Source organism: Ochlerotatus camptorhynchus, unplaced genomic scaffold, assembly GCF_037179485.1.
Source record: "Ochlerotatus camptorhynchus isolate MF236.1 unplaced genomic scaffold, CSIRO-AGI_Acam_v1.1 ptg000019l, whole genome shotgun sequence".
Lineage (NCBI taxonomy): Eukaryota > Metazoa > Arthropoda > Insecta > Diptera > Culicidae > Ochlerotatus > Ochlerotatus camptorhynchus.
Window position 1 is genome coordinate 665,844 of NW_027040511.1, and position 21,457 is coordinate 687,300.

At 37.1% G+C, this 21,457-nt stretch overlaps 1 protein-coding gene across 1 annotated transcript in view; it reads left to right on the forward strand.

The window, feature by feature from the left end:
* Positions 1–18,175, forward strand: part of Zip89B (Zinc/iron regulated transporter-related protein 89B) — a 40,847-nt gene extending 22,672 nt beyond the window's left edge. Inside the window, exon 2 of the mRNA XM_065223842.1 lies at positions 17,616–18,175. Within this exon, the coding sequence (XP_065079914.1) occupies positions 17,616–17,704 (89 nt within the window). The 3' untranslated portion in view covers positions 17,705–18,175. The remainder of the gene's footprint in view (positions 1–17,615) is intronic.
* The last annotated feature ends 3,282 nt before the right edge of the window (positions 18,176–21,457 follow it).

The following is a 21,457-nucleotide window of genomic DNA, read 5'->3' on the forward strand; positions in this document are numbered from 1 at the left end:
TAAGCATATAGTATGCACGAGTAACATGAAATGTGTAAATTTATGTAAATATATCTGTCAAGATAAGATGCTTCCAATGAACTTTACAATCTAGACCTAAGTGAGAACCCTAATAAAAAATAACCATAAACGAACGATAACCCAAATCATTGAACTATTCCACAAATGGTTTGGATGATACCCAGAACACGTCGTTAAGCAAATTAACCATACAATTTTTATTAGGGAAGCTACGTATGAATATAGATTGACGTTTATCTGCCCGGAAACAATGCTTTAAGCTACCAAAATTTAGCAAGAAGTTTAATTTATTGCTCATTCAAGAATGCATAAGCAGATTCCCTGTTATCACATAACTACTGACTATAGCACAAACGTAAGATACAACGTCATCGTTATAATCTTATCAATTACGTTGTTAATGGCCCATACATTGTTGATAGTAGTGCTCTACCTGGAACTAATTTTATGTAGCACCTGAAAGAGTGCTTTAAACTTGGAGTTTTTCTGGTGCAATAATTTCGCCTGACTTGCTATTTACAGTTCCTGGATTAGTCCAAATACAGTAATCCCTCCATTTAGGCGGTGGACAGTACCGTCCACTCACCGCTATTTATCAGCGGTCCTTCAACCAATTGAGCTGTAGATAACTAGTTTATGGTTGACACTAATCACATATAAAAATCAATAATTGGTTGAAGGATAGCCGAGAAACAGCGCTGGATGGATGGTTCCACCACAGACAAACAGACATAACACTCGCAAGTTGTTCATCGAACAAGCATTTAACGGACAATATAAAAGTATCGTAGTTGGTAGTACCGCCACCTGCGGCGCGCATAGTCAATTCCCTTGCGTATGACGTTTACACACTACCGCCATCTGTTCAGCGTACTACCCAGCACAGTGTGCTCAACAGATGGCGGTAATGTTTTAGCGACCATGTTTTACAGTGCGAATTATTCAATGTGTTATGTCTGTTTGTCTGTGGTTCCACCCTCCGCATAAATGGAGGGACTACTGTAAGACGCAACAGCTGATCATATGGAAAAGGAAATTCTATTAGCAGATCCATTCATGAATAAATCATACGTGGCCAAACGTGTGTATCGAATCATCATCACTATCGAATTATAAATGGGAGTGAACCGGTTAGGTTTAGATGATAAGCGGTTGAAAACAAGGAAGCTGACAAACAACAGTATCGTTCGTTATCATTAATAAGCAATCAGTCCCGTTCGGGTGGTGCCTTATGGATCGTGCCGTATCTTTTCACGGAAATCTCATTCACAAATTGAATCGTTGGGCATCATCCCATCCGTTTATTTATGCATGAATGTGTGGGTGTTTGTCTAAAGAGGGCTCTCATCGTCATTTAATTCATTTAGGAACCAGTGACGATTTGTCGCTTTGCTGCTAGGACAGCATTCCATATGGTTCTTCGCCTTTTCTACGTTTCTGGTAAATTGCAATTTTTATGGCTAATGAAACATTCTTGCCAGAGAGCTAGCACAAAAATGTGGTAATAGCTTAAAGCGATTTCTATGCACTAAAACTACAAGTGCACGCATATAAATGGAAGCGTTCAAGTGATATGCACATAAATTACCATTCCATTGGGGCTCGGTGGGTGGTTGGTGGTATGATGGAACGGAAGGACTTCGTCATTGCAGTCGTTCTCAACAAATGCACTTTACCTAGAGCACACAAATTGAATAAATATATTCAGGTGTAAGAATGCATTTCGCGCACTTGTGCGCATGCAAAGTCATCAGTTCCGCTCTGCGATCATTGATTAATTTCTATTCGATTCAAATGTCTCGGGATGGATGGGGAATATTTGCAGGCACATCATGTGGCGTCGGGGTGATTCCCAGATATGGCGTGTGTCTGATCGGGATGCCCCCCCGGAGAAATTGAATATGTATTTAAAAGTACACCGCATGCATGACACATGCGCGTCTACTGTATAACTGAATTACATCACTAAGTATATTTGAATGAAGTTTGTCTTAATCGGCGTGCCGGGGATAAAACAGAGAGAATATGGCATGGGGTAAATCACCAATTCCTTGCTAATTCATGCAATTTTGTTGTATTCTGACATAATGGTGATTTTGGGAGGGGCTTTTCCGCCATTTATATCCTAGGTGAAAACCGTAGTACTCACCGATAGGAAATTTCGCCGCTTGTTTAATATGAACACTACATTAACTGATAGAACCCCAGGCTGCAAACAGCAGGTCGATTCAAGGTTGACATAGTTGTTTGATCAATCGTCATAATTCAGCCACCATTCATAAGATATGGCTATCTAGGGTAGGACGGGCCAAGTTCGCCATCCTAAGGTTAAAATCATTTTTATATGTAATAAGCGCAATTAAATGTTGAAAACGAAAAAATCCGGACACGAAAATCTTGTTGTGGTTTAAAAATGCGTGTGAACTGTTTCTCACCCCAGCCGAGGTCGTTAGGATTTTTCTGAGGTGAAATAATCTCTGGTCACGTCTTCCTTCGGAAGAATAGTATGTTTTTTTTACCGTAATTGATTAAATTCGGTAATCAGGTCGTTAAAGGCGGTTCGTGAGCTCCCAATTAAACCACATGTGGATGCTTAAGGCTTTTTAGATATGATTTTTAAAATAAAAATATGAACTGTAGCTAAATTACCGGATGAAACTCCTATTTATGACTGCATAAAACGACAACGGTATCAGCTGAAGTATGTGAGAACAATTCCGAAATATTGCTGCTCTTCTAGAGATTTACTTCCGTTTTACGAAATATTTCCAAGGAGAAGAAGAAGGTATACCGTAGCTGTCAAATATACAAGGTTTCAAAGAACCGCCAGCATAAAAACATCAAGTATGTCAATGCCTTCTTTCTTCATGTAGCTAAGAAATAGAGATTTGTTCGAGATCTCGGCTAATGGAAAATTGTCAAAGTTCTGATAATATAGTATGTTGGACTTATTTTTTCTTCAAGATATTACTGCTTAAAGATCTAGAGATAACATTCTAAAGGTTTTTAAAGTAAATAACTGGTCACACCTTTCTTTACAAAGGAAGAAAAGTCATGAGTAATGACGAATGTTTTTTAGCAGATTCGACAGACATTCGTATGTGTAGCATAAGAAAAGACTGTCGAAAACCATATTCAAAAGCCTCATTTCACAAGTCGAAACTACAAACTTTTTCATACAAGTGTTCATACAAAAAATGATTCTACTTGCGCAATGAGGCCACTGGATGGTTCCAACAGCTCCCAATGATTGCTAATTTATGGTGATAGTTTTTGCGGCACTACATATATCTGACTTCTGCCTTAGATTTGATTTGATTTGCAGACACAAATAAAACAATATTCATAACTCGTTACATATGTATTTTATTTACTCTGATCTTTTAGAACACATATGTAATGTTATGTAATGTTTTCAACCCATCGATGAAGAATAATGCCTAACGTATTAAAATGGCGTGTAAATTAAGGCCCTCCCTGTTGGGCGTATTTTCTTTGGAAACTTACTAAACTTACTTTATGGCTCTGGAAAAAAACAATTAATGTCTGAAGACATTTATCATCGATATTTGTGGTGCATGGTAAATGCCCTGTGTTTGTAGCTCCAGGTATGCCAGTGTTTCTCGCTCCCGAGATTATTGCTTTGCTCTGTGGCACGTAATCGTACACAGATCCATGCCTTATGGTAACAATCCACTTCCAAACCCATCTAGTGCCATTTGGAGCTCCAATAGCTACACGCTGTTTCTACTTACGTGATTGAGAACTGTTTTGTTTTGCTCTCAAAGATGTTTGCGCACTTGTGTGTTTACCCAGCGAATCCGATTGATTTGATTTAACGATTGAATGAAGCCTAATTAGGTAGCTAAGCAGAGTGACATTTGGGTTGTTTGCATGTCTGAACGGCATATCCCGCTTCGATAAACACCGGATTTCTACGTTGACAGTTTGATTTCAAGTAGGTACCGCGTGTACTCGTGATTGAATTGTTTTCATGTTGGGGGATTTCAAAGCGCAACTTTATATAAATTAGCAATGAGTCAATTCGGCTCATCAAGTCATTGCTGGAAGGTACAGAGGCGGAGAGACTTTTTTTTTGCAATAGCTATCGATTATTTTTTCTCATTAATTATACAAACTTATGCAAGTGGGAATATTTTCATATTTCATCTATCTCCCGTTGGCAACTCCCAAGGGCCACGTATGGAATTGTGGAAGAAAAACGTGCAGTGAATATACAAAATCACGCTGAGCAGGTCTTTTTTTCTACTGTGGAGACAAGACACACAGTGCTATTGTTCGGAGAAATGATTTCGAATGAAGCAGGCGTTGTGGTAGTTGAGATAAAATGTTAAAACATACCTTTGATAAAAGCAACAAATGTAAGACTGGCACTGTCCTTGCACACTCAGGTATTTTTTTTACACGGGAGATATGTACCGTGTAAAAACCAAATCTATAAACAATTTGATTTTCTCATACAACTCAATTTCATTACTTCATAAAGCATAATGTTCAACAATTTTCCAAGAAGTTGACTTTTTCATTTTGGCCATAAAGTGTCTTCAGAAGATTTGTTTGTATTAACATCTTCCACTATTTGAACATAACATATATGGTACAAATAGAAAAACTAAATTTTTTTTTGCTTTATTATAGAGACTTTCAGCCTTTAGCTGGGGCAAAACTAACATTTGTCTTTATTGAAGACATGATAAAGACAAAGTTGTAGAAAGTATCAAAACAAGCGTCTTTTCTGAGGAATGTCTAAATCTTATGTTCATTATTTTTAGAGTTATGGAGTTTTTTTTATAGCAACTCCCTTTAATTATGGTTTTCGGTCATATAATTTTTTTAGCTCACAATGTTCTAAACAATTATCAGAACCGCATAAACACACGTTTTTGTAGAAGCATGTATACCGGTATACTTATTAATTGAAGAGTAATAGCACATTTGTTATGTATTTTGAATTTATTTAATGAATCAGTCCACTGAAAATCAATCTAAATAATAAAGCATAAAAAAATCACTGGGCAAGTGGATACACAAGATAAGTTAAGTACTTTAAACTTATGATGGTTTGGTTTGTCACCTTCCACCCATATTTGAGTACGGCAGCCTTATACAGTCAACTCTCCATTTAGGAATCTCATTTGAATAAATACGAACTTGTAACAGGAACTCTGGAGACCACGGGGTGACCTTCCAGATGATCCTGAGCAACCGTGAAAGTGATCAATTAATGAAACTGAACGTAAAGCTTCGTGATGTTTTCGTATGTACTTATAGAAGTCTCATTAAAACGACCACGGAGTGACCTTTCAAAATATTTGTAACAAACGTGAAAGAGGTCAATTCATGAAGCTAGTCCTAGAGTTCTGTGATTTCAAAGCGCTTTTAGAAGTTTTATTAGAATTAATTCAGACGTGACCAGAAAATGAACCCTGAGGGCTGTGGGGTGATCATCCGGAAGATCTGGAACAACCGTAAAAGAGATAATTTCATGAAACTGGTCCTAGAGGTCAGTGTTTTTTTTTTACGATAGGACTTAAATAATTTTGAAAAGAATGAATTTTGACTACCCAACTAACATTTTCAGCTTTATAAGCCAACTTTTTCAGCGTTGTGCTGTAAAGTAGCTGAAACAAAGCTGCAGGTACAGCTACAAGCAGAAGCCAGCAAAATAGTTTTGGACAGCGTTTACTCAACTTTTTCACAACCATTATTCAATTTGTCAGTCGCACTGAATAACATCACCCAATAAACGCTAATGTCACTTCTATGCAAATATTAATCAACTTTCCACTTGTAGCTGCAAAACAAAGCTAATCAAGTTAATACATTACTCATTTGATGGCTTCTATACAACCAACCACTCTTGCTCAATAACATAAACATCAAAAGTGCATGTTCAACAGCTAAACAACCTGTAACTCAACTAATAAACTGTGTTCGTGCTACTTTGGAAGCTATTTTACAGTCAACTAGGTTTATTTTTAGACTTGTGCAGTTTTACAGCTTTTACTCTGCTTCTTTACAAAGCTGAATTAACTAGTCGAGAAAAGTGATTTATGTGCACTATTATAAAACCTCTACGCAGCGATCTTGTTGTAGAAGGGCATGTAAACTTATTTACGTCTTTTCAAAGTGTTGGCGTAGCGAAGTTGGTAGTATCAAGATTCGCCAATGCGGTCGTTTCGAGTTCGATTCTAGGTTCCGGTACAGTGTAAATAACTTGGTGGTGTTGCTTATAACTGATTTCGATTAATTTGATTAAAATAAACATGATATCCCTTCAACGACAAAAAAGCGTTAAACAATATTTAAACCGGCTTCGAGAGAACGCTGTGTAGTGATTATTGGATAACCGAGAAAAGGTTGAATAAGCGCTTTTCAAGTTCACACACAACTAAACAGCAGGATAACAGCTGTATTGAAGCGTTAATGGATATGCAATAAGAGCATGTTCCAACCGTCCCAACAGCCATAAGTAGCTGACTAAGTTCGCCAGATTTGCTTGTAAAGAGGTTGAGTAAAGGTTTCCTCATATCGTATAACATTTGAATACAGCTTGAGGCTGTATAAATGAAATAAGTAAAGCTTTTACATTGCGAAAATTGTTAGTTGGGTTATTTGCATTTGTGACCAAAATATGTAAATTCATGAAACAGGTCCTAATGATTAATTTTAAAAAGCATTTTTAGAAAACTCATTGAAATAAATCTGGACTTGCGACTTGAATACACGTACACAAAAAAATCTGAATTTTAACTATCGCATAAAATCTCCCTTCGTTTAATTTTGAGCTATACTTGGCATAAACAGCCAAATCGTTTACAAGCTTGCATACAATATTGCTAATTTACGCGATATTGTGCTTAAATTTATATGAAATATCGCGTACATTTATACCAAACTTAGCGTAAATGTTATGTGCGCTATATCTCGCAGAAATTTACATGAATTTTTCGAACGGTGTATGAGAGCAATTTGAGACCAGTGACCATATGATTTTGAGTTAGTCTGACGAAATAACATTCTGGTGTCTTTGGGAAAGCTGTTGAGCAGATAGATGGTCACTCTCTGGAGAATTCAAGCATCAAATAGAGCACCAGCTGGTCCTACGGAAGATCCTGATCAGCCGTAAAAGCGGTCATTTCATGAAAGTGGCCCTATAGCTTCACGGATTTTTCGAAAGCATTCGTACAAGTCTTATTAGAATGTTTTCGGACTTGTTTCCAAAAATTGACATCCTGGTTCTACGTAATAAACGCATAAAGGGATTTTATAGGCTGGAGAACGGGTTCTGCCCTCTTCTTTACGTTTCAAGCTGATTGCTTATCGCATATTTAGCTTATTGCGTGCTCTCATCTTAGTGCTCTAGATATACTTCCACATTTATTAATTGAGAGCTTTCAATTCCTGTACCACATACAAACAGACATAGCTCTCGCATGTTGTTTGTCGATCACTCATTTTTTTCCTAGATTTGTTTTTCATCGATCTTGTTTTCCGTGCTGAGCACGAATGCTACCGACGCCAAGGAAGAAGCGCCCACACCTGACCCTACCTATCGACCCATCAACTCATGAACCGGGGACCAACGGCCTTACTTCCCTTCCGAAGGAAGGCTTGATCAGAGATATTATGCCTCAGAACATCCAGGCGGTGCCAACTGCGATTGAACCCAGGCCTGCTGGGGTGAGAGGTAATCACGCTTACCACTACACCACTGGGGCCGCTGATCACTCATTTAACGATCAATTTATTTTTTTTTAGTTGGTGTTACTGCCGCCTGTGGCACACATAGTCAATTCTAGAAATACTCAGTGGGAGAGATAGGCGGAGAAAACAAAATACAATTCGGCAGCAGGGATTTGTACCTAAATTATCTTGCGATCCTTGCTAGAAGCCAGCATTTCACATGACTTTTATTTTTGATTCGGTTTACGTCGGTTTACGTGCAACATAATAATTGATTGCATCGCAATATTTTGCACATTTCTTGGTGCCATTAATTAACCATCTAAGATCAATTCATCAATAGAGTTAGAATATTGTTTTTGATTCCAAAAACTAGTTGAATTTGAGAAGCACATGAAACATAAAGGTGATTGAATTTCTGTTCGATTGCAATACTCTCAAATATAATCTAGTAAGAATAAGAAATCTTCGGACAAATTCTAATGGGAATGTTCGATTGGCTCAGATTTTGGCAGTTCATTTACTCTATAGATGGCGGTAGTATTATAGCGACGATGTTTTTCAGTGAGAAATATTCAATGAGTTATGTCTGTTTGTCTGTGCCTGTATCATTTTAACATTAGAATACTTATGTGACAAGTACAATCATACTCTATATGTCCTGGGAAGTTGAGACATTGTTTGATACGCTCTTTTCAAAAGTTACTGTGAAGAAAAAAAAATCATATTTAAATGAAAAATGCAACCAATGGTAGCTGCAAACATATGAGTAATGTTTTATTTTATTTTATTTTATTTAAATCGGAAACACTCATGTCCAACCATGAGCAAATACACAAATCTTTCGTCTGAGGATGTAATCTTTGCTATCAAATTCGTTCGAAGCATTTACCTTTGAGCGGAAGATGACGCGATTGTACCTGTCTCGTAGCGTTCGTATGAGAAAATGGAAGAGTTGTCAGTCCTCTTGATTTGTCTTCGATGTTGTCTTCGGTTTTGGGCTGGAAATGCTCTATTTTCATAGCCATTTCCGAAAAGAAAATTCTTCTAATGCATTTAAATTTAGTAGTTTTCACTCGTTTCTTGAGGTTAACACAGTTTTAGAGAAACTTGTCACGGCATGTGAAACTTTTTTCCAGAAATGTTTTAAAAAAATGTCTGGTGTTTTTAATGATTTTATTGTTACATAATGGCATTCATTCATCGAAAGTGGGTATCAAAACATAATCAATATCCAATTTAAGTTCACAAAAGGATAGAAAGCTTTATGATACGCAACTTTGCAAAAAAGAACGATTCTCTATTTATTTGTATTTTAGGGTTTTAACATTTTTGTGTAGATAGAATTGTGATATTTGCGTAAAAATAAAATAAATACTGATTTTGTAGAAAGTATAATATAAAATAATTTAATGACTATCTAAGTGCCTATGCCTATGCCAGCAATACCAACATCTACGGGAGTAGTACGCACTTCCCATCAGCATTAGGGACATACTAGGCGACGAACCATCCACTTTAGCGACAGTTATTTATTTCCTCAAGGACGCTGGGCTATACAACAACATTTAGCTCCTTTTAACTTTCTTTTGGCTGACGGGACATCTTTGCCGGACGGGAGATTACCCCTCCTACGGTGGAGCTCCAATCTCTTTCAGAACCCTACATAACTTTGATGTACCAGATTGCTTTTTTTACGTTGCCTGTATTGTTAGTCTTTTACTGGAATCTGTTTTAATTGCTTCTATTTGTGGGCCCCCTATTTTATAGAGATGAACTAGCCAACGGCTAAAAATCTCTCTAATAAAGACGAAAAAAAAAACTATCTAAGTGATCCAGACATTATCCCTATTCAAATGGTAGAGGATGCTTCTCGTTATCAATATTAAGATCAAACTCATTGTCGTTTTCAGCTAATTCAAACTACATTAGTGTATTAGAAACGAATTCTTCTCAGCAAAGTTGTTCATCATATTTTTTCCGGAATTAAATCGGTTATAGTTCATGTTTTGATACCCACTTTTCATGAATAAATGCAATTATGTAACTAAAACATGATAATTTTCAAAAGTTTAAAAAGTTCTCTCGAAAAAATGGCACAGCTAGCATCTTAAAACGATTTGATCTCATAATTTATGCAATGTAATATGAGGTTAGGTTTCACTAAATTTTAATGCATTAGAAGCATTGTTTTCGGAAATGGCACTTATAGGACTTTTTTTTTTTGTTTTTAAAAATTGAACTTTTTAAATTTTTCAGAAAGTTTTGTGTAACAACCTTAGCTAAAAAACAGCGGAACGTAAATAGACGAAGATGAAAAATAAATGTTAAAAATAAAACCAAAGTCCAGTTGTTGTAAATCTTCCAAATTGACACAAATAATAACTCGAATGCCAATTGACGCGATTTTCTGTCGTGTTAAATGTTTGCTTGCTGAATTTAAACAGGTTACCGAAAATTAGAACCACTCCAAATTTTCACGTCATGCTTTTCAAGCTCGAATAATTTTAGCACGAGAACAGCAAAAAGTTCAACCAATTTGCATGCGGACGAAAATTGGTAAAAATATCACGATCAATAAAACGCCCTGTGTGGAGTTCTGGATTGCGAGATGTTTTGAATGTCAGTGACTATAACAACACATGCAGGGCAGACAGTAGTCTACACAAAGTGTGTCAATTAGATGAGCAAATTGAAAGAGAGAGAATGATAATTTTTGTCGCATCGATAGATGGACCGATCACCCACCATAATATGATAGAGGAGCGTACTTGAGATGATTTCAATCTACGTCATCAGTCTGTTTCGGCCTCACCGTGAATCATTAAGCCATTGCACGTGATTGGAGAGCTCGTGTGTGTTCAAGTTGGTCTAACTGGAATTATTTCGAAGTAAATTGAGTCGTTCTGCCTGGTTGAAGCAATCCTTCTCACATAAGATAGATAGTTAGGTATTAGAGAGAGTGTCATAACAGTCTCATCCGTGACATTGCGTTTCTGGGATGTAATAACCTAAGTTACATTGGCGTAGCTAATGGGGGTGCCTAGAAGGCAAGGCCCCCTCCAGATTTGTTTGAAGATTAATATAAATAAATTTGACTCTAATCCATGGATCGTTCTGAAGGGGGGCAGGTACCCAGCACCCCCATTACCTACGTCAATGGTAAGTTGGCCACGCATGGTGATGACAAAACCGATTGCTCTTGAAGAATGGCAAGCCGCAGATGATTGTGCCATAATGTGTACGAAGAAAAGAAAATGACAAAAATAGTCATAACACTCCAAGTACACATTGTTTAAGATTTTTTTTATTAGCCACACACGGCGATCATACTAATGTGTTTTTAATCTTGGGTTGAGGCCTACTGCGTTCCGGGTATCATCGCATTTCTGGCAGAAACAATTGCGCCACATGAATGAGACATTCGTGGAAAGCATTTCGTTTTGGGTGTTGCCATTATTTTTTTAGGTTCAGGGTGTTTACAACAATGCGGTGCAAGGCATTGTTGCGTTTGAATCATTTGAGTGGAGACTGTCATCACGGCGTTCGTAACTGTTTTTTGGATGGTTTTTTGGTAATCAGCAGATAATTGGTTGAATTTGGTAACATGTGCAGTTTCAGGGTGCACACCTTGTCTGAAGCTGCGGATTATTCAACGTTCATGTCCCTCGGGGTTTTCTGTACCAAAGGTTATTTTGGGGGCTTGCATTATTAAATCGGTTGATTTTATAATATTATATAGGTGGAAATTTTAATTATTAAATTTTATCTGAAGAGCCAAAACCTCCCTTATAAAAATACATATAAAGGTTTCTCCGAAATAATATTGTAAATCAACCGGTTTAAATAGTTATATTTTGAAAATTTTCTTTTGGCACATTTCTGACAAGGCCAGAAATTATATGAAACATATAGCAATACAGCTCTAATTTTACGTGAATGTATTTAATAATTGTTCATTTGCATTGAATTTTATATGCAACTGTGTTTTTATATAAAACAGTGAAAATTCAAATTGGAATTAATTGAATTTTCAACGAACGATCGAACGATAGGGTCTCCCTTAGCTCAATCGATTTCCCTGGGCATAGAGTATGATTGTACTTATCACACAACTATACTAATGCAAAAGTGGTACAGGCATCGAAAGCTCTCAATTAATAACTGTGGAAATGCCTCTAGAACACTAAGTTGAGAGCACGCAATAAGCTAATATGCGGTAAGCAATAAGCTTGAAATTCTAAAAAGAAGAAGAAGAACTTTTGGTGAAAAAAATCCCCAATCGTTTACCAAAAAATTTCCAGGTACAAAAACTATTCATATTTTTCAGGATTAACAACTTTAAAATCTTCAGCTAAGAAGCTGGAACGTGCAGATTAATTTACCGCCTTCGAGAGACAACTCATCTGACACACGTTGAACGTTGAACCTTAACATAGTCATTCAGAATCATTTACATAAACCATTTAAATCGCTTTTCATTCAGCTAGACAAGGCTCGTACTTTACGCATTTTTTTATTGTCTGTTTCATTGAAGGCAAAACGTCCCAAGATATGGCGAAGATTTCTGCGACAGTTTCGGTGCGTTTTGTTTCCAGTGAAACATTTACCTAGCGTAGAATTTCAGGGTTGATAGCGTCAGTGATTGAGTGGTTTGCGTGAGTGCTTTCTATTACAAATATGGAGAGAGCTGAAGAACAAACTACTCCAGTTGGCTGTTGAAACTATACAAACGATATATTGTATCAGGCTACTGTGATATCGCAACACACCGACACCTACTGTGATTATATTGTTGCATCATATCGACACTCTACCTCAACAATAACCGGAAGTACTCTAATCTTCTCGCATAGAGGCTTCGTAAAAATTTCTGCTAGCATAAACTCGGTAGGACAATACTCCAGAATGATTTGCTGTTGATTTTGAAGATCACGAACGTAGAAGTATTTGGTTTCGAATGTAGCTCTGGTTGTCTTCGAGCGAAGGCACTGGCATCGAAAAATCTTTTCCCATATCGATCAGCAACTTCCTCAAAAAACTCAATTCCTGACACGCTTTAGTCAATGCCACGAACTCAGGTTTTGTTGACGAAAATGCCGAACTGACGAGTCCGAGTCGAATCAAGAAACCGGGATTGGACTTGGCAATCACGGTGTTTGCCTGCCTAGTTCAGATCTGCGTACATCTCCAATGCCACAGTCGTGTATCGTAGTAGCAATTTATGTTCGCAAGTAGATCTCAAAACTATCTTGGCGTCCTTGCAAGTCTAGCTACGTCGGGCAATTAGATTTCTGAGCCAGGATTGATACACTTACTGCTACGTCAGGCCAGGTTTGAACTGCAACGTACAGCAGACTTTTTGTTTTTTACTTTAATTGATCTTTATGTCTTGAATTTGCGTGGTTTTACATGTATGAATTTTTAAGTGACACCGATGCGTCTTATCAACTTTAGTTCTTTTGAAATTTAAATTTTTATTCATTACAGTTCCTAGTCCTATCAGGCCTGTTTTGGAGAATGACCATCTTGGTGGAATTGGTTCGTTTTAAATTGGAAAAAAGGAGACTACTTATAACTAATATTTACAACTATAACTAACTTACAACTACAATATACCTAAATCTAATCTACTATATACAAATTGCTTATCAAAGCATGTTCTGATATATTACATTTTTGTGCAAATTAAGTCTTAATTTCGTTAATTCTGGAATCTTGCCTGGGAATGCTTGCCTCTTTGTGTTATTCTAGTGTCGAAAGGACGATCAAGTACTATCCTCAGCACTCTATTTTGAGCGACCTGGATTTTGTTCCTGTGAGTCTGTGCACATGATTCCCATACCTGAGCTGCGTAGAGAATCGCATGTGCTATGATTTATTTGTAGACTGCCAGTTTATCCACCCTTGAGAGGCGGGATCTGCGGAAAATCAGCGGATACAGAGATCTAACCAAGGCAGAACACTTGACTACAGTTTTCTTTACATGAAAACGAAAAAGGAGCTTTTCATCGAACAGTACAAGAGGGAGCCGATTTTAGTTTGGGCGATTGCCGATGCAGGAACATGATTGTTTGTGTTTTGGAGGCATTGATGTGCCCCTTCCAGAACCCGAACTGTTCCGGTAGGATAATGTTGTTTTCCTTGACAATCTTGAGCAAACGATTGAGAATGAGTTTCTCGAACAATTTACTCAGCGCTCAACGGAGGTTGATTGGTCTATAGCTTGAGGGCAATGTTGAATCTTTACCGGGCTTGCGGATTGGTGTGATTTTTGCTACCTTCCAGATGCTTGGAAAGTAGTGCAGCTCCAAGCATCTGTTCTATCTGCAAGAGAACTTAGGTTAGAAGAGACTGCACTTTCATGCTAAGTCTTCTCAAGATCAAGTTGATAAAACCCGGGGGCCTTCATGTTCTTGGTGCATTTCAGCGCTGAGCAAATTTGTTGTACTGTAATCATATCCGCCGGAGGCACGACACAAAGGGAGGCATCTAGGTTTTGAATGCATTGTGCAACTTGATCTTCGAGCGGACTTTGGATAGTCGAGCCAAGCAAATGCGATGAAGCGGCATGCTCGCCGATTGCATTTGCTTGCTCCTGTGGGGTGATTAAGAGCCGATCATCATCATTTTCGTCTTTGAGAGGTGGAACAGGTTTGGGATGAGTTTTCAGGACCTTGGATACCTTCGAGAATGGTCTGGAGTGGTTGTTCAGATTCTGGACAACATACCCGAAACTTTCATTTCGGAGTGAGTCCATTCTGGAAGCAATCTGCCTGTTCAGATCGGCCATTTCACGTTTTTTTTTTGTCCAGATCTCCAGTCCTCTGAAACTGACGTCTACGAACATTTCTCGAGCGAATCAGTAATTGGGTGTGGGAATCAATGGCAACAAACTTACCCCACAGGAACTTGTCGAACACATGCCTCGTCAGTCACGGATATGGCCTGTTGGAGTCCTTCCAACGTCCGGTCGATGTCATCTACTGTGTCAAGCGGTGGATCTTCGTCGATGCCTCTGTCAACCACACGTCCAAACTGCACCCAGTTGACGTGGTGGTAGTCTTTGCGCAGGCTTGAAGCAGGAGCCACGTTGATGCCGAGATCGTTGTGCACTTCCGGCTTGGATAGTCCGATGTTCGACAGGAAAAAGTCCAGGGTACACAGCAAAAAAAGTTGTTGAATATTACATCGAAATTGCTGCAACCAGGTCAATCCATCGGTTGTGTAATATCACATTGTACGATGTACATTGGTTTTGCGAACAAAATTACATCCATTGATTTAATATTGTATCTGCTTTTTACTATTACATCATTATTTCATACATCATGCAGTGTAGAGGTATTTCCCGCCGGCAAGATGAAAGTGGGTTCGTCCGGAAACTGCACAGTGTACTTCTCCAGACCCAATCTCGATTTCAGTTCCTAGGAAATGCTTTACGTCACCAAATGCTGTCACATTGAAGGATTGTTACAGTGCCTTGTGAATTCTAGATAAACATTTAAAAAGGTTCTATCTGCATTGATCGGTTCTCTTCATCGACTTTCTCTTTCGTCAATAACTCAGCTGCAAAACCTCTCCCTGTTGTATTTAACGTTTTGGACGCTAGATAAGAACCTCCTTTATCAAACTATGTGGTAGAATTAGCGCAAAATCTGTTTGCATAGCAGTGGATATGAAAAGAGAAAGTCGATGAAAGCAGATAGGACCATTTGAAATGTTCATCGAGAATTGCATTGAACTCTCAGTTTGACAGACAATAAGCATGTCATCCACGTCTTATATAAGCACAAAAGTGTACATGTCGCCTTTCTTCCGTATATATATAAACATGAATCCACTGACGAATGCTTGAATCCCATTTTCCGGAACACTGCATCGATGCTTTCTTTCTAGACGGGTGGATTGCTGATTCTCTTCAGCATGCATAATGTGTTGGGTCTTCCCATGGTGTAAGCCCTTCAGTTAAAGTATGGACGACTGTCACCACAAAACTGAAAAAATGCTGTTCCAATCGAGCAAAGCGGTGCATTTTGACGGTTCGATTGAAACAACTTTTGACAGACGTTCATACTTTTACTGCAGGGCTTTATGTCGTTTTCGTTTTTACTGCACTACACTGGTGTAGTGTAAGCAGCAATAAGCGCGAGTCATTGGCAGCTCATCATCATTTGTTAGTAAACAAAGGTGCAAAATTTTTCGGTGTTCGACGGTGTGACACCGGTGTAGCTACATCGCAAAAACGAAAACGACATTAGTCGAAACTGTTGACGTTTTTACTTCACTCGGTTCCTTTGTCGTGCGTTTGTATCCGTACTCTCATCTCTCTTACACAACACAAACGGTAGAACAACATTTGAGCAAAAAGAAAATCATAAAATAACTGTGTGATTTCATTCTAATTCCTCAATTTGGTGTAAATTGAGGTGCTAGGTGCTGAATTCGATTTTGAAAAATGTTGATAGAACCTGATTTTAATCTTTGATTAGTATGCTTTAGTACAATAATACTACCGAATATATGAATTACATCCGATTTGTACAATTTTATCCTAATTTCTACCACTAAAAAACAACCTCCTTCCAACACTTGAACAAAGAAATCAGTTGAGTGCACACAAATAAGATGTGCGTAAAGATGACAAGCTAAGCTCAAATTTCGATTTATTATTGAATTAGAAAGCATTAATTTAATTAAAACAGACGTTTGTGAAACATTTAATAAAATAGGCACGCTTTTCGCACCAGTGTCAAAAATGAGTACAAAATTATCCAACGGAAATCTCTAAGAACTTTCTAAGCCTGTACCAATTTTGCATTGGTATACATTGTGGGCAAGTACAGTCATTCTCTATGCCCAGAAAAGTGGAGAAAATTTCTATCCCGAAAAATTACATTGCCGATAAAGCTAAGGGAGGCCCAACAGCAATGTAACATATAATTCGTTTTAAATTGTTGTAATAAACCAGTGTTCATTTTCTGTTACAAAGTTTTATATGCTGCACGTAATTTTACAACTATTTAATACATTCTTTTTGTAGAATAATATTTTCCAACATTTGTATTAGGATAAACATTATTATCACCATTCACTTCTATCGCTTGCAGATGGCGGTAAAAACAATCATGATTCTGGCAGTGCATATGTTTTACGACGACGAGGCATGTTGTCACAGCAACCACTAAATATTTATCATCGCACGCTGTGGTATGCGTAGCCTTCTACCACAGTTCTTTACTGTTTTTTCTTCTTCTCTGTGCTTTGGATTTTAAATGTGAGAGAACTGTCCGAAATACTTAATATGATACATTCTACGTAACGTTGCAACGTTGCCTGTTGTACCGTAAATAACTTACCAAATCATTTTGAGCTATTCAAATCATAAAGTTTGGTCAATTCTTATAGGAAATATTTCACAATCTGCAGTAACATTTGAGGGTTACTTTTAATATTTTTTTCAGCTACAGTACAAAAATCTGGTAAAAACCGTAGAATGTGCCTTATTTAGCTTTCAGTGATTTTATAGCTTTTAATTTGATAATTTGCTTGTTAGTAAAGGGAGTTGGAAATAAAAGCATAACCTTTGCGAGGGTCGTTGATTATATTTTTGATGCATTTTTCACTTTACTTAAGCCACAAGGCCATCAGATGGTCGTAATTTCGTAGCAAGTTGTAGACTTTTGTCCGTTTGAAATAAAATATGATATGTGTCAGTAATAATAGATATGTATGTTGTATCTTCTACAAACCTGAAATTCATGTTCGTTATGAATGATATCTACATATCATATCACATAATCGATGTTTTTTTTAACTATAAGCGTGAGAAACTCCAATTCAACTAAGCATTCTAAGCCTATTTTTCTCCTTCTGTTTTTTTTCAGCTGGACATAGCCACAGTCACAGCCATGGTGTGACAGAGGATAACCAGGACCAGGGTCACGACCACGAACATGATCATGACCATCTCTAGGGTAGTGCTAAAAAGCGTGATCATGCCATGGAGCTTATTGTCACCGCTCACTATAAATGAACATATATTGTAGGCAGCAGGAAGTAAAAGTGACGGAAGGTTGTGACAATTGATAGGAATTGTAAAACAAAATATGAACAGTATTGTTTGATGTGGGCCGGCGTCCGCAAATCTTTGCAGCTATGATAGTGTGGAAAATATTAAATATTACACAACTGAATAGAAGCTTCTATACGTTTTAGTAGATGTTTAAGAAATTAGATAGATAGGATGTTTTAAATTAAACAGAATCCAGCTTAATACAAGACTCCGAGCTTGAAATTGTGATTAGATGGTTAGTATATGTCAACAGTAAGATTTTATCCGATGTTTACGATTAATAAGACTTTAATTGTATGTTTGTATCGTAATAGCATTTGCTAACTAATTGTTTTAACTATAGATTGTAATAATAAAGTAATTTTTATATAATACTTCAACATTTATGAATCCGAAGCCCATAACTCTGTAAAAGCATGTTTGTCTTGTTTGGATTTATTACGTCCCCACTGGGACTTTTCACTGGCTCTCAACTTAATGTACTTTGAGCATTTCCACAGTAGTTAATTGAGAGCATTTTTACATTAGTGTATATTGTGTGGTAAGAACAATCATACTCCATGCCCAGGGCTGTCGAGAAATTTTACAACACGAAAATTTCCAAGACCGGTCCGCGAACGGAATCCATCCGCCTCCAGCAAGGTCTTTCTTTATAGCTGTGCCTGAAAAAGAATTATGATTTCCATTTAATTAATAGTCGAGTATTCGTTCAAGACATATACATGTTGCGTTGTTACTGTTGAAGAGAAAATTGTAGGAAATTGTACAGTATGATCACTAGCGTGCACAGGAATCTGGTTAAGGAGGGGCAATTTTTTCTTCTATGGTGCATTTAATCTGGGGATGGGGAGTACTTCTATATGTGAGTGCTCATTGCAAGACAGCCTTTATTACATGATACAAGCCATAGTCTGTACGAGGTATTATATGCTGTTGTAGTCACACTTTACTATTACCGTTGCGAGTCCGTTGAACTTGGTCATTTTCAGCAAAAATTGTAATTCTATTTTTTTTTTCAAATTTTGACCTAAATGTCAAAGCTAATAGGACCATTAAAAAGGTTTAAAAAATAAGTAACGATTGGCACAAAAGCGCACAAAACTATTTTGACAAGCGAGTACAGGATTGTTAACGGAATGACGACTTGAGCGAAGGATTGAGCATGTCAACCCTGCCACAAAGTACCGCCAGTGACAGGAAATAATGCCGAACATACAACATGTTTTAAAGATAACATAAAGGACAATCCTGAACTTATTGCAACGCACAGAAATAGCTGTAACTTTTAAATCACGGTAACAAATGACTTGAAATTTTCTAAGAAGATTCTCAGACAAATTCTTAGTAAGACAACAATAGACCGAGGTTAAATGGCAAACTAATACCCACTTTTCAATTAGAGAATCTAAAAACTGACTTTAAACTTTGTACAGCTGGGAAAAAGTCCATCTTCAGAATTCCTTGAAGTTATTTTCGAAACATTTAGAACTTTATGAGCTCTTTTGAAATACTTCTCAATCTGAAATTATTTTTAGAGCTTTTACTCACAACACCTTGGAGCTAAAATTCTCTAAGAGTTGCAGGAGAATTTCCTCAGTATTATCCAGAAATTATTCCCGGAATGAGCTAGAAATTATTGTTACTCCCTTGAAATTTTCCTCAAAATCCCTTTGAATTTGACTCAAAATTTAATTTTCTCGGTATTCTTTTTGGAATTATCTTGGAACTATCTGCAGGATTCACTAGAAATTATTCACAGAATTTTTTGGAATACTCCCCAGAAATTCTTTGGAACTGTCCTCAGAATTCAATATCCTTGAGGTTCTTCTCGGATTTTTTTTAGAACTCTCCTAAAAGGTTTATTGAAATTCTTCTCTGAGGTCCACTGAAATTAAACTTAGAACTCTTCATGATTTTTTCTCAGAACACATTGGAACTGAAATTCTTTTAGAGTGCTAGACATTATGAGCTAGACATTATCCTAGGAATTCGCTTGAAATTTTGCTTAAAATCCTGTTGGAATTTCACTCAAACATTGATTTTCGCGGTATTCTTTTCAAAATTATCTTGGAACTATCTGCAGGATGATCTAGAAATTATCCGAAGAATTTTATTTGAATTCTCCCCAAAAATATTTTGGAACTGTCCTAAAAATTCAATATCCTTGAGGTTCTTTTCGGAATATTTTTGAACTTTTTTTTTTCACAACACTTTGGAACTGAAATTCCCCTAATGCTTCAGAAGAATTTCCTCTGTTTTCTCCACAAATTCTTTCCAGATTGAGCTTGAAATTACCCTCGGAATTTCCTTGAACTTTTCCTCAACAACTCTTTGTAATTTCATTCAAAATTTGATTCAAAATTATCATGGAACTATCTGCAGGATTCACTAGAAATTATTCGCAGAATTTTCATAAAATCATCCCCAGACATCTTTTCTTTTGAAACTGTCCTCAGAATTCAATACCCTTGAGGTTCTTCTCAGAAATGTTCAATAAAGCTAGCTACTCCATTCACCAGAACTGTGCACTTTTTACATAAGGAATTTTCAATTCAGCTTGCCCCTCCATGCAGCAAATTGTTGCAAATCTTACACCAGAAATTTTCAATAATAACTTGTCCACAGGTAATTATAAACCAGGAAATTTCAATTGATCAGAAAGACGCAAATTTTCCACCGTTAATGTTCGATGAAAAATTGCTCCTTCAATCTTCTAATTGGTGCAGATTTCCTTTTTCCATTTTCCACCAGACATTTTCAATATAGTTTTCTTCCCCTATCATCAGAATGTTGCATGTTTTCCACTAAATAAAGATTGCCCCTATTTCAGATTTTTCATCATAAATCTACAGTAAAGCAGCTTCTCTCCAATCATCAGAATGGTGCAAATTTTACACCAGGAATTATTATTAAAATTTATTTCTCTATTCAGCTAAAGGATGCAAAATTAAGACCAAAAATTTTCCGAAAAGCTTGCCCATTAGACTGATGCAAAATTTGACTTTTTCGCTCCACAGTGCTTAAATGGTTTCAAATCGGGTCCTGATTAGCCTCCAAAAGTTACAACTCATTTGGTTAGAAACAGACTTCGCACAAGCCATTTGAAGTTTACATGTAAATCACTATGGGAAATCTCAACTTTTTGTTCATTGCCTTCTAGTCTTTTTCCATATTGAGCTGCGAAACAGTTCGATAGCAATTCTTACAGAAAATTTTCTTAGCTACAACTTTGCTGAAAATCGCATCTATGTAAAACGAGACAGAAAAAAGTTATTAATTATTTAAGAGATTGGTAAACTTATGACCTGATCAAGCAGCTGCTCTGAAGGCAACACTGTATTTTGCAGTGTGACATAGTAGCCATGATTTTTGTGTCCTATTCAACGCCCCAGGAACACCAATGTTGCCTGCTGATCAGTTGATTGAGCATGATCATAAGACATCAGCGCATTGAACAATTGATAACTTTCGATCCTTACATTTAATCAAAAAATGATCTTGAGCAAAGTTGTAGCTGGGAAAATTTCCTACAAGTACAGTTGAAAGTCTTTGAAGCAAACCGATATGGTGAATTATTAGATAGACATGAACAAAAATCTTGGTTTTACCATAGTAATTCCCATACAAACTTCAAATGGTTTGTGCCATCTCAGT